Source organism: Pangasianodon hypophthalmus, chromosome 9, assembly GCF_027358585.1.
Source record: "Pangasianodon hypophthalmus isolate fPanHyp1 chromosome 9, fPanHyp1.pri, whole genome shotgun sequence".
Lineage (NCBI taxonomy): Eukaryota > Metazoa > Chordata > Actinopteri > Siluriformes > Pangasiidae > Pangasianodon > Pangasianodon hypophthalmus.
Genome location: NC_069718.1, coordinates 29,043,811 through 29,056,993, shown reverse-complemented (window position 1 = coordinate 29,056,993; position 13,183 = coordinate 29,043,811). Strand labels below are relative to the sequence as shown.

Below are 13,183 nucleotides of genomic sequence, written 5' to 3'. Positions count from 1 at the left end.
ACGTTTCAAAGCGGCTCCGTTTCAAATACTACACACAACACAAATACAGCAAGAGCACTGACACGGCTCTCCTTCAACTCCACCCAGAGGCCTTATATAACATGATGCTCTGATGGCTGATGATGATTTTAGTGGATTTGATTCCTGATCGTCTTTCTAAAACCTCATTCCTGATCCCAAAACGGTGACAGAGGCTGTAGGAATAACATGAACACATGGGCAAACTAGTAAGAATTTATATTTCTCTATATCGCTGTTTATAGTTTTGTTAGTTTGTGCGTTTGTATGTCTATTTTCCCTTCTGTCTGTTTTCATGCGATTTCTCTCTCTCTCTCTCTCTCTCTCACACACACACACACACACACACACACAGAGGCAGCGTCACAAACGGGGGTGGGAGGGGTGTAGAGTAGAATAGAACGGTGGGCGGACGCTGGAGTTTGAGGGCGTGTTTGTGATTGGTTCTTCTGCCACAACGGTCTCAGCCAATCACAGAGCGGCTGTGTTGCTCTATCACGGAGAGAGTAGCGCTTGTTATTTCGGAGTTGTTCTTAAACCAGATCTGAGCAGCAAAATGAGTGGTCGCGGAGATTAAGACTGAAATCCATCATTGGAAAGCTGCTGAATTAGAAAACTAGGATTCAAATAAGCGAGACCTTCATATGATGTAAACTGATGTTTTTAGCTGCCATTTTCCCTCCCGACAATAAATGCGGAATGAAATGAAACAAGCTTTGCGTTGGCTTTATCTGGGGCAATAACAGGGAAGTAACGAACCGGGAGCTTTTATACAAACCTACAGCTTCTGCTGGACTTGGGGCCATCGACATAGGGCTTCAATTAAAGGATCCTTCTGTCCAAATATCACACAAGCTATAAAAAGAAGAGCAGATTGGATAGGGGACATAAGAACATGGCAGAAAAAAGCAGGCAGAGCCAGACACTAACTCCTTCTTACAAATTAATATACGGCCATTTTAAAGACAAATATAAACACTTACAAATAGACTGGGACAAATTAGCTAACAAATCCATATCTGAGGAAATAAACGAGGATGAATATGGGGAGGTTTTTAGGCAATGGATCAGAAATATGAAGAGCAAAGGCATGTGTGAAAATGGGCGTGACGTCATGGGGCTGGTCAGTGGGGTGGAGTCGCAGTTAGATGTGAGGTGAAATGGAGCTGTTTTGGAACAAAGAAAAAATGTCCTGTTCATGATTGTGATGAGGATGAGACAATAGACCATTGGAGAATGTTACTGATGATCTTACTAATAAAATGAAGGGACTATAACTTGTTTTGAATAAGTTTGTTGACCTTACTGAGTGTAACTATGCAGTGACAACTTTTTAAACTTTGTTTTATTAAACTCTACAAATTCAATTAACCTCTACTTAAAATAATGAGGATTTTGAAAAGTTGTGGGGGTCATGCGCAGTTCTACCTGTAGGTGGAGTCGATTTGGAAGCTGAGGGGAAAAGCATATTGTTTGTCCTAGTTTTTTATTGCTTAATTAGTTAATTGGTCAGTTTACATTAATGAACCGTGTAACAGTCATATTAAATGAGTTAGCGTTACACAGTGACATTGGATGTGGTGGGATTATAATCAAATTGCTGGATTGTGTTGATGGAAATTAGCAGTTTAACATTTGCTAGACTCCGTGTATCCTCCGTTTATTCCATATGAGAGAAAAAAACAGAAAAAAATGAAAATCTTAAAGCTCTATTAACTCGACCCTCACGTGAACGCGCGTGAGACACTTGACCGGAAGCTTTGTTTTATAGTTAAAGTTTAAAACATGAGTATTTTTCTTACACACACTTATCGTTTGGCTCCAGAAGACACTGATTCATCCACTGGGGTCGTATGGATTACATGATGGCTGTATGAACTTTCTGGAGCTCATTCGCTTGTATTATATGGACTTACAGAGATGGATAATTTTTTCTATATATATATCTTCATTTATCTTCATCTGAAGAAAGAAAGTCATATACATCTGGAATGGTATGAGGCTGAGTAAATGATGAGAGAATTTTCATTTTTGGGTGGAGTTTTCCTTTAACACTAACTAAAAACTCAATAGATATTAAACTTTTCTTTTTCCTTTCATAGGTCATTGCAGAGTTTAATCGCTTCACAAGCAAAAGCCTCAAGCAAGATTTCTTCTCAACACTTGATCAACATACAGCTCGTTTTCTGGAAATTTCTGAATCAAAGAAGGGACAGTTGGAAAGAGACTTTCTGAGATCTTTGAGCAAATTAAGTCTATGGTAAGCTTGTAAGTGTTTCTTTCTTGCAAACTAAATTCTGTTACTGTTTTACCTCAACTTTTAATTGATTCTATGTTATAATTTTTTCAGAGCACTGACATCACTACTAATCACACAGCAGTTCTCCATGGCCTTCCTCTCATTCTGGAGAAGAAACCACTGACTTTTTTCAAACACGTTTGGCAAGTATCCTACATTTCATTCCAAATAATGCCCACACACATATAATCACATGTAGGCATGCCTCATTCAACTCTGTACACTTAACTCTCTTAGCTTGGACCAGAAGCACAAACTCTGCTTTTGAAGTTTTCTTTTTCACTTCTTTTTGAACTCGAGCCATTGTACATTTTGTTGTATGCAAGTTCCACCTTCATTGTACAGTTCACGGACTTAAATATAAATTTAACACGATATTTTGATTCACAACCTTTATTTATCTCCATTAGTTGTGCATAAAGAAGGTGATGGTCCTGGATCTTTAAATGACACATACATTTGTCAGGTTTGGATTTTTAATGTAACTAGGATTGTAATATTTCTGTTTTTTATTAGGACTGTGATTGGGACACATCCCACATTTCTGACCGTGATACCTGAAGACAGCCAGGATTCTCCACAAGCACTGCATCTGGAGGCTTCGCACAGAGCAATTATTCTAGAAGGAGCCATAGCGATGGATGATCCAGAAAATCTTCCACATGCCATGTGCCTGTTTTTGGGCTAATATATGCACTAAATCTGCTCATGTGGCCAAACCCAGGAACTGCAATTTCCCACAATCACTATTCTGATATTAAGTATTTTATGGCGGTGTTTATAAGTCTACACTTGCAGTAGTTAGCCGGGGGAGAGTGGAGAGAACTGTTAGAGAAATATTAGAGAAATGTTAGTGAATGCTCCCGCCTCCTCCCCTCCCTTTTTCCCTTTATGTTTTACTGTAATAAGGTATATATTGGCTTTATCTGTGTAATCTTCTTCCCTAGTTGTGGAGATTGTCGAGTGAAATAGCTGAGGCCACGTACGGAACATATGAAGTTCCACTGAAGCAGTGATGAGACTGAACATGACTTTTGGTGCTCATGATTGAATATGGCAGTTTTATTAGGAACCCTAAACATTAGAGAAGGAAATATTGAATGTGAAGTGTAGTAGTGCTAGTGCTTGTGAATAGACTCTCAGTTTAGATAGTGACCCTGAACAAAACTAACATGCAGTGCTTTATTAGGGTGCTGATGAAGTTGGAGTTGAACTGGTAAGAAAGCTATTATAGAGAGGCCTCATTAGACTCCCGAGGATGTTCAATCAGAAGCTGCCCCAAACTCCCCTGATTCCAGTCATCAGCTGGAATGAAGCAAAGCGGCCTGCACGAGCTGAGGCGGGGGTTGTAGAGAAAGCAGATAAAACACTGCCATGTGTTAGATAAGGGCTGGGAAACTGGGCTTTACACACAGGATTTAGAGCACACAGCTTTGGAGTTAGTTTGATTACAGGTTGCAGTGATCAAGTTACTGTTACACAGTTAAGTTACTGAAAATAAGGTTATAGCTGTGCCGAGTCCCAAATCACACTATTCTCATCCACTATTTAGTGTCCTATATGTCAGAAATGCCTTTTGACACACAGTCACTAAATCCACGTAATATTATTTCATAATGACTTTGTATAATCTATATCATATCTATATTATTGTAAACTCAGTGTTAAATGATCTTGGTATTAATACACTGTTCAAAATAAACGCTGATGCCTCTACTGGAAACATGTCTAGCTAATTTCTCTGCTACAGCACTGATCACAGTCCGGTGGTAGTTCATGTTGTGATTTTTTTGGGTTTCTTTCACCTGAATGCAGATCACTGGTTGTGTTATGCTTTTTTACACACACAGCATTGCTGACTTCTAGTGTTACAACCCCAATTAGTCTAGGGGTATGTGAGGAATAACACTTATTTGATTATTAAAAAATATCAGTTGTGTGTGTGTGTGTGTGATCAGGGACCATCAGCAAGTAGTGCAAATCAATCAGGTGATTTATTTATCTATATAGAAGGGGAAGTGTGTGTGTGGTGCCAGGTGATAGTGATACTATTTACAAATTAGAGGTACAACTGGGTTTCGTGTTAACAGCCAGAACAACTCCCCAGGAATGAATGGCTGCGGTTTGTAAATAGGCGGGGTCAGAGGTGGATTGGTGGTCACAGCAAATGACATCAGCGGGGATAATTGAGACGGACAGGAACGTTATCCAATGAGGCAGTACTGCAGAGAGAGCGAGAAAGAGAAGGAGGGCGAGAGAAAAGGGGAGAGAACAAAACACAAAAACACGCGAACATACCCCAGAACGTAACACCTGGTTTTTATATTCAGTCACACACCCTCAAAACGTTTGAACAAAAAATACACTCTTAGGAAAGATGGTGAAGAAACCTATGACTAATCTAATAAAATAATAAAATCCTTTCACTCCTCACACATCATTTAAAATGTCACAATACATATTGATTGTGAGGAATTTTTTTTAAATTAAAAACACTTTTTAATTACTTGTTTATTAAATATTTCCTGCAAAATTAGGCGTTTTATTATCTCTTCAGGAAATAACTGGACATCATTAAAGTTTCTTTTTGTATTTAGTTAAATCCAGTTTATTAGCAATTAATAACATCAAATATAAGCAAATAAGCAAAAAAAGAAAATTGTTTTTAAATATATTTATATTTATCCTCATGAGACTCCATAGTGTTTACTGTGAGTCACTGAGCCTCATTCTGTGTTTACTAACATTGAGAAGTTTAGTTTCTGTAGTTAATGTAGATAAGTTTATGTTTCTGTAGTTACGAAGATTATGATAGTTATGAGGTAAAGTTTAATATTTACTAAAGAAGGTTTACAGAATTGGTAATGAAATATAATATAATTAATTTGAAATAAAGCAAAGTTGGGTGCTGGAAACAAACAAATAAATAAAGAATAAAATGAAAATAGAAGAAAAAAATGAGTGAAGTGACATAGCTGAGTGTTTTATTCCTGACTCATTAGAAGTGCAGTGTTAGACTGTTACACTCTAAAAAATTATTCAGAGGGTTAGTAAATAAAGCTTAAAATAAAAAGTATACTTAACATAAAACAATTTTTTAAATTTATTTCAGATTGTGAGCCAGGATCATAACTACACCCGATGTAATGAATCCGGCCTCTGTGGTCGTCACCAGAGGTCACCATCACCAGAGTACTGACTTTTCCCTCTAAACTCCATTTCCCATCACCCCGTGCCCAGCACTGATTACGAGCTCACCTGCAGCTTGTTACCGGGACTACTTAAGCCTCTGTCTCACCCTCACTCTTCGTGAAGTCTTGTGTTTGACCCTGGACTGCTTTCTCTGGTTTCTGGATTGTTTGCTGCCTGCCCCAACCATCCGCCTGTCTGATTACTCTGCCTTTGTCTCGCCTCTGATGACCCTGTTTGCTGCTGATCGACCACGCCTGTACAACTGTGTCTACCTTTTATTAAACGCTGCAAATGGATCCTCACTCTGTTGACTCATCATTACAACCGAGCTGCTTCTGAGCTTGTGTTGAAAAAATGTGAAGCAGTGTTTTCCAAAGCAGTGTGCTGATGCTTGTGTCGCTTTGCTGTAGTCACATGATCATTGAGGTCTGAAGCTTCATTCAGGACACGCAGTCATGTGACTGGTTCAAAAGCGGTTCATTTGAAGGTGCAGTGTTTGGAAAAAACTGTGAAACCTTCACGTGAGGCGGCAGAGTGGTGTTACGATTCAAACTGTCAATCACATATTTGCAAGAAATGGAAACTTCAAGAAAGAGAAGTGGTTCAAAAGCATGAACTTTTTTTTTTTTTTTTTTTTTTTAAAAACAGATCTCCTCAGATGTATATTTATTCACATTGTATTCAATACATGCATTGCATTAAATTGTGTTGATTCTAATTCTTTTATTTTATTTTTTTTAAACAAAACATGCTGTTAGATTTTCAGATGCAGTGCTTGCTCTGCTCTCAGCAGTTGGCAAAAAGCAATAAAACATCAATGCTTGGGCATGAAAATGCACCTGAACCAGCAGAGAGTACTCCAAGGTATAGAGTATAGTGTAATTATTGTATGATGCAAGCCAATATTGTATATGTGGATAAAGAATAAAATTGCTATTATTTTGAATTGACTCCATATGCATATGATCTGACCTTCAATATAATACCTTTTGTAGTGAATATCAGCTTTTTTTTTTCTTTTTTTTTTGTAGGGACAAAACCAAAGGCTTGAGGAAGCATTACTTAATATGATTAAATGGGTGGGCATCCTTAACACACGAAGATACTGGATTTAGGGAGTGTGTCAGTGCACTGGACTCTACCTGCACTTTCCCTACAAGAGCTGCTTTAAATGAGAGTGACCCTGAAGTACAATGAAACAAAGGAAAAAGCCAAGGCCGAAGGTATCAGCAGTGAGTCTGACATCTGATATGTGGACAATCATGTTCCATTATATTAATATTACCTGGTAACAGGAAATTCTCCAATCTTACATGGCTGCAGATTTGGCTGAAGTAAAGATGTTACTGATAGAGGAATGGGGTATCCAGGGGAAGGTGAGATGCTTAGTGACTGATGCAGCTCCCAACATGATTGCCTGTGTAAACAGTCTGAAACTCTGACATGCAACTTTTATTGTAGCACATCTGATAAATAAAGACTGTCAGGTTCAGGAACAGATGGGCAATCCTGTCCTGATACTGGTTCAGGAGGTGGACACTTGATGAAACAGCACTTACACAATGCTGCAGTGTTTGGTTAATCTGGGACAAACAGGGAATTAACATCAGCCCTGGAAGAAGTAGTCTTCTTGATAAGAAGTAGTCTTACTGGAAATATTTTCTCAGCACAACCCTGTATACTTATAAAAAATATATGTAATTTTTTAGTGATTTATTTTGAGCAGTCAGTACACCATTGGTAAACAAAGCAGCACCACGTCTCTGTGACAATGTGTGTGCGCAGGTGTGTGTGTATGTGTCACTGCCCTTTGCTCAGGTAGAGTGTCAGTGAAAATAAAACTCAGCAGCTCCATTTTGTGTTGGGGGAAAATAAACCATTTCAGGAGTAAAAACACAGTGAGTCTCTAAATCTAAAGCTATAATATATAAACACACTGAAGTGACACTAGATGCAGAAGAGTTTTGTGGGTTTGTACTGAAGGTTTAATGTACACAGGTTGTTTTAGGACTTGATACCGTGACTATTTCCTGTAAGTGAACTCTGTGCTGATACAGGGTTTGATTTAACACACCGATGTTGGAGTGAAGTAAACGTGTGTCCTGCTGTAATCTGGAGAAGGAGACATGACCTCCAACATGAGTGTGTCTGGAAAACAGGACTTAAAGAAAGACGAGAGGTGAGTTACTTTTCCATTCAGCAGCAATAAATACACACCGTCTCATGGGAACAGATCTGTATCTCTAAACACTCACTAGTTAACAGAGGAACTAAACTTTGCTTTAAGGTGTTTAATAGCAGTGAATATATCACTGATCTGATGTAAGAACAGTTTAGAGAAATCATTCACTGAGAGAAGAGTAAAAAGGACTGTGTAATGTGTAGCATAAGAGCAGCATAGCTTTGAGTCAGTGAACTCTACAGGTTTTAAGACCCAGCTGAGTCAGTTAGCTGTGATTGGGACTCCTGACATCAGAGTAATTCCTGAGGTATGAGGCGTGTCTCCTGTCTGAATAAGTGTGCAGACTGTAGCTGAATTAAAAAGATGGAATTCTTGGTGTTTAATGATGAACACATTGTTTAACAGTGCTGAGACAGCAGAGTATTAATTATTGCTGATATTTCTGTTGTAATTCTAGAATGATGGAGAGAAAGAGATCAGACTCACCAGAACCCAGCTGTGTGTCCATGAAGAGTGACCAGTCAATGGATCCTCCAATTAAGTTCAGAGACAGAGACAGTTCTACTGATGTGAGGTCAGTATAGTGAGGTGTTTTATGGCAGTGTTCCACCTGATCAAACTCACTCGTCTCATTATGAAGCCCTTCATGAGCTTTATCAGGTGTTGAAGCAGTAAAACACTAAACTGTGCAGTGCTGCAGCTCTCGGACTGGCAGTGAGGAAAACTGCTTTAAGAGTTCAGTTCAGCCTGCAGTCCCTGAGCTGGAGGGTCTGTGGTGCTACAGAAGAACATTTACACCTGGGAAATTAATGACTATATAACCATTTTATTTATTTATTCTTTCAAATATTTATATCTAAATATGTCAGTGTCAGTTAGGAAATCCTGAAATCAGTGTATTGTGTTAACAGGATAGTGTTAAATATCTGCCTTTGTATTTATTAGTGTGCGTTGTGCAGCTATGAATACATATAGTCCAAATTACATTATGTGTTTTGTTTGTTCACAGACCACAAAAGAAGAAATCAAACATCAGCAGAAATCAGTTGGAGTCCATATTCAAGGTGTTTGTCTTTATTCTGTGTAACTTGTGTGTGAGTAGGTTGCAGGTTTTTCGATTTAAGATAATATACAGTTTATAATTTATGTAAATTTACAAATTACAGTTTTATTGATGTCCAGCAGGATTATGGGCAATCAGACAGAACGTCAGTTGTAACCGTGTTAATAGAAAGAGACTTTTCTTCTTTTCATAAAATAAAAGCGTCTCTCACAGTGTAACATTATAATATTTAGATCTGTTACTGTGACTTTCTAACCAGGAGCTGGAACACAAAGTCATCACTCTGATAAAGAATGAGCTGAAGAGGTTTAGGAAGCTCCGGAGTCCAGATTACCCAGCATGCACTGAGAGGGAGGTGGAGGATGAGGAGGATCTGCACAGTGTCAGAGAGGGAGCGCTGAAGATCACACTGCACGTCCTGAAGAACATGAACCACACAGATCTCGCTAACACACTGCACAACAGTAAGAGCTCTGAGTCATGACTTTATTCCATCAGGTTCACTTTAGAGAGAGGAAATTGTTTTAGATATTAACACTTTTAGTTTTAAGTTTGATTTTAGTATCATGTACATCTGGTGCTTTTCTGTTCTGTTCGTGGTCCAGCTTGTGGTTACTCTGTACAATGGTCCTGCTCCTTCAGTAATATTTAGTACATGAATCAGGAATGAACAGCAGCATTTGAAAGTATTTTACATTTTATATTGTGCTCAGTGATTTTTCACTAAAACATGTTATTACTTTGTTTATTAGAACTCACCTCTGTGTATCAGCCAAAGTTCAAATCCAACCTGAAAGAGAAGTTTAAAAGAATTAATGAAGGAATTTCACAGCATGGAAGCTCAGCACTTCTGAATGAGATCTACACAGAGCTCTACATCACAGAGGGTTGGAGTGGAGCCGTCAATAATGAACATGAGGTGAGACAGATTGAGACAGCGTCCAGGAGACCAGCAACACAGGAGACACCCATCAAATGTAATGACCTTTTTAAAGACAAGTCCGTCAGAACTGTGCTGACTAAAGGAGTTGCTGGAATTGGAAAAACAGTCTCTGTGCAGAAGTTCATTCTGGACTGGGCTGAAGGAAAAGCAAATCAGGACGTCTTCTTCATGTTTCCACTTCCCTTTAGAGAGCTGAATTTTATGAAGCAGAAAAATCTCAGTCTGATGAACCTTCTTCATCACTTTTTCCCAGAAATGAGAAAACTACAATTAATAGACTGCGACTCCTACAAAGTGGTGTTGATCTTTGATGGTCTGGATGAGTGTCGACTTCCTCTAAATTTCCAGAACAATGAGAGATTGTGTGATGTGACAGAGTCAGCCTCAGTGGATGTGCTGCTCACAAACCTTATCAAGGGGAATCTGCTTCCTTCTGCTCTCCTCTGGATAACCTCTCGACCAGGAGCAGCCAGTCAGATCCCTCCTGAGTGTGTAGACCAGGTAACAGAGGTACGAGGCTTCAGTGATCCTCAGAAAGAGGAGTACTTCAGGAAGAGGATCAGTGATCAGAGCCTGGCCAGTAAAATTATCAGACACATGAAGTCTTCAAGAAGCCTCTACATCATGTGCCACATCCCAGTCTTCTGCTGGATTTCAGCAACTGTTCTAGAGAGAATGTTGGTTGAAGCAGAGAGTGGAGAGATCCCCAAGACTCTGACTCAAATGTTCACACACTTCCTGATCTTTCAGATCAAACACAAGGACCAAAAGTACCATCAGAACTGTGACCCTGATCCTCAGCACACCAGAGAGAGTATCCTGGCACTGGGAAAACTGGCTTTCCAACAGCTGGAGAAAGGAAACCTGATCTTCTATGAGGAAGATCTGAAAGAGTGTGGCATTGATGTCAGAGAAGTGTCAGTGTACTCAGGAGTGTGTACCCAAATCTTCAGAGAGGAGTTTGGGCTTCACCTGGGGAAGGTGTTCAGCTTTGTACATCTGAGTGTTCAGGAGTTTCTGGCTGCTTTATATGCATTTCTCTCCTCCATCAGCAGAAATGTAACCAATCAACAAACCACTGATCTGTCTGATCTTCTCAGAAAGTCAAACATGTCTGATTTCCTCAGGAGTGCTGTGGACAAGACTTTACAGAGTGATAATGGACACCTGGACCTCTTCCTCCGCTTCCTAATGGGTCTCTCACTGGAGTCCAATCAGACTCTCTTACGAGGCTTAATGCCACAGACAGGAAGCAGCTCTCACAGCAAACAGGAAACAGTCAAGTACATCAAGGAGAAGATCAGGAAGAATCCATCTCCAGAGAAATCCATCAATCTGTTTCACTGTCTGAATGAACTGAATGATCATTCTCTAGTGCAGGAAGTACAAACTTACCTGAACAGAGGAGGTTACAGGTGTCTCAGTGGAACCAGACTCTCTCCTGCTCAGTGGTCAGCTCTGGTGTTTGTGTTACTGAACTCAGAACAGGAGCTGGATGAGTTTAATTTGAGGAAATATGACCCTTCAGAGGAAGGTCTTCTGAGGCTGGTGCCAGTGGTCAAAGTCTCCACAAAAGCTGTGTGAGTATTTTTATTTATAAACGTATTACTGCATGGTTTGTTATTTTAATGTAACACTGAACTGCAATGTTTCGATTAATGCTTGTTAATTGTTACTCTAATTATCGCCAAATAAACATGTTTTACACTAACACGTTATGTCTAAACTGATGGCTGGGCGATATGGACAAAATCTTATGATATGGTTAATATCTATCAAAATCTTACAATATGGTTCGTATCTATCTTTTTATATATATATAATGTAGTACATATATAAACAATATATTTTGTTTTTTGTAAAATTAATGAAAAACTAACTAACTGCACTAAACACCAGTGCAAGGCACTTTTTCTTTTCTCTTTTTTTTTGAAAGTGACATTGAACAGAGCTATCACAAATGAGAAAATGAAAAACATAATATAAATACAAACTATAAAAAGTAAATAAAACTTTTTTTAAACACTCCACCTTTATGTTCCTTTTAGGTACAAGTTCCTCATCCTTTGTTCTGTGTAACACAGTGTTGTGGGGAGTTTCACTCTGTCATGCTCCTCCATGCTTGTTTTTTTTTTCCACCCAATTTCTCCCTAATTTATTCATGGCTCATTCCCACCGTCCAGTTCAGTCTCCCCTATAATATGACCCTGTCCTCTACTAACTTCCGACACAAGTGATACCAACCGCATCTTTACAACCTGCTCATTCAACATAACACACTTGGAGGAAAGCGGTATCTGCCCACTTCTGTATGAATGAGCTCACAGACGTCCATGATCAGTTAGTGTCACTGTGATTGATAGGGGAGAGAGAGTATGCCACCCCTCCCTCCCTGAGAGCATGGACTCACTTGCTCACTTGGACTCCTGGCCACTGATGGCCGTGGCATCGTCGGGATTTGAACTCATGATTTCTGGAAAATAGGATGAATGCTTTTCTGTTGCACCACTCAGTAGCCTTTTTTTTTTTTTTTTTTTTTTTTTTACTAGCACACTGCTAGTTGCTCCTAGCTCCATCATTAGTGAGGTAAATCAGCTGTCAAAAAGTGGCTTTTTGACATTGGTGATAAAGAGGATATAGGAAAATATCTATCAATAGACATTATTCATTATTCTATTTTCTCATCCTACGATATGTATCACCATATTGCACAGTCCTATTGAGAGAGAATATGGATGCTTTCACACCAACCTATTTGGTTTGCACTGATCAAACTTTTTCTCTTTAGTTTGGATCTGTTCAGAAGTATGTGAACACTCCACCTGTTCTCCAGTCCACACCAAACACCTGATCCAGTGTCTCTGTAAAATCAGAGGTCTCAAGATACAAATTTTTAACTGTACGAGCACAGAGAACAAAACATACCAACTGTATGTCTTTACCGTCTCTGTGCAAATCACCATATAAATCACTGTAAAGTATGACTAGTATTGGCTTTTTATTAACTGGTAGTGTACAGTGTATTCACTGACACTTAGAACAATGCACACCAACTCTGTGAAATTCAACATATAACTTTGTGTTATTGCTGAAAAATCTGCAACACTTCTCACATTAGAACTCAATACATTTATTTCTAGATTGTGGAGATCAGTAATCATCACTGCATGCATTTTCCTTCAAAAACATTTTCTGGAATATTTTTGCTCCCATAGAACAATAGAAACAGGTCTATAAAATGGTACCGGCTCCATGAGGACAGATAACATCAGAGAAATTGCCTTATTGACCTCACTGTAAAGTACGACTAGTATTGGCATGTTATTAACTGTTAGTGTACAGTTCTCTAATTCTTTATTTTCTGTAATAAAATGCGCTATATCTGCAGTGTTGTTTGTAGAAACCTGAACATAGATCAGAGTTCTGAGATATCATTTCATCATCATTTCATTATCATTTCATCATTTCTCTTCCAGTTTGTATGGG

General features: G+C 38.9%; 1 protein-coding gene across 3 annotated transcripts in view; it reads left to right on the top strand.

Moving 5' to 3' along the window:
• Positions 1–7,281: 7,281 nt before the first annotated feature.
• LOC128318898 (NACHT, LRR and PYD domains-containing protein 4E-like) overlaps positions 7,282–13,183 on the top strand; it is a 55,191-nt gene continuing 49,289 nt past the window's right edge. For 2 of the 3 annotated variants that reach the window (XR_008302327.1, XM_053237027.1), the window contains exons 1-2: positions 7,284–7,688; positions 8,149–8,265. Coding sequence is in view for 2 of the 3 variants with exons in the window: in XM_053237027.1 (XP_053093002.1) it covers positions 7,636–7,688; positions 8,149–8,265 (170 nt within the window). In the remaining variant the exon portion in view is untranslated. Of the gene's footprint in view, positions 7,689–8,148; positions 8,266–13,183 lie in introns of all 3 variants that reach the window. The other variant, XM_053237026.1, reaches the window with a different exon arrangement.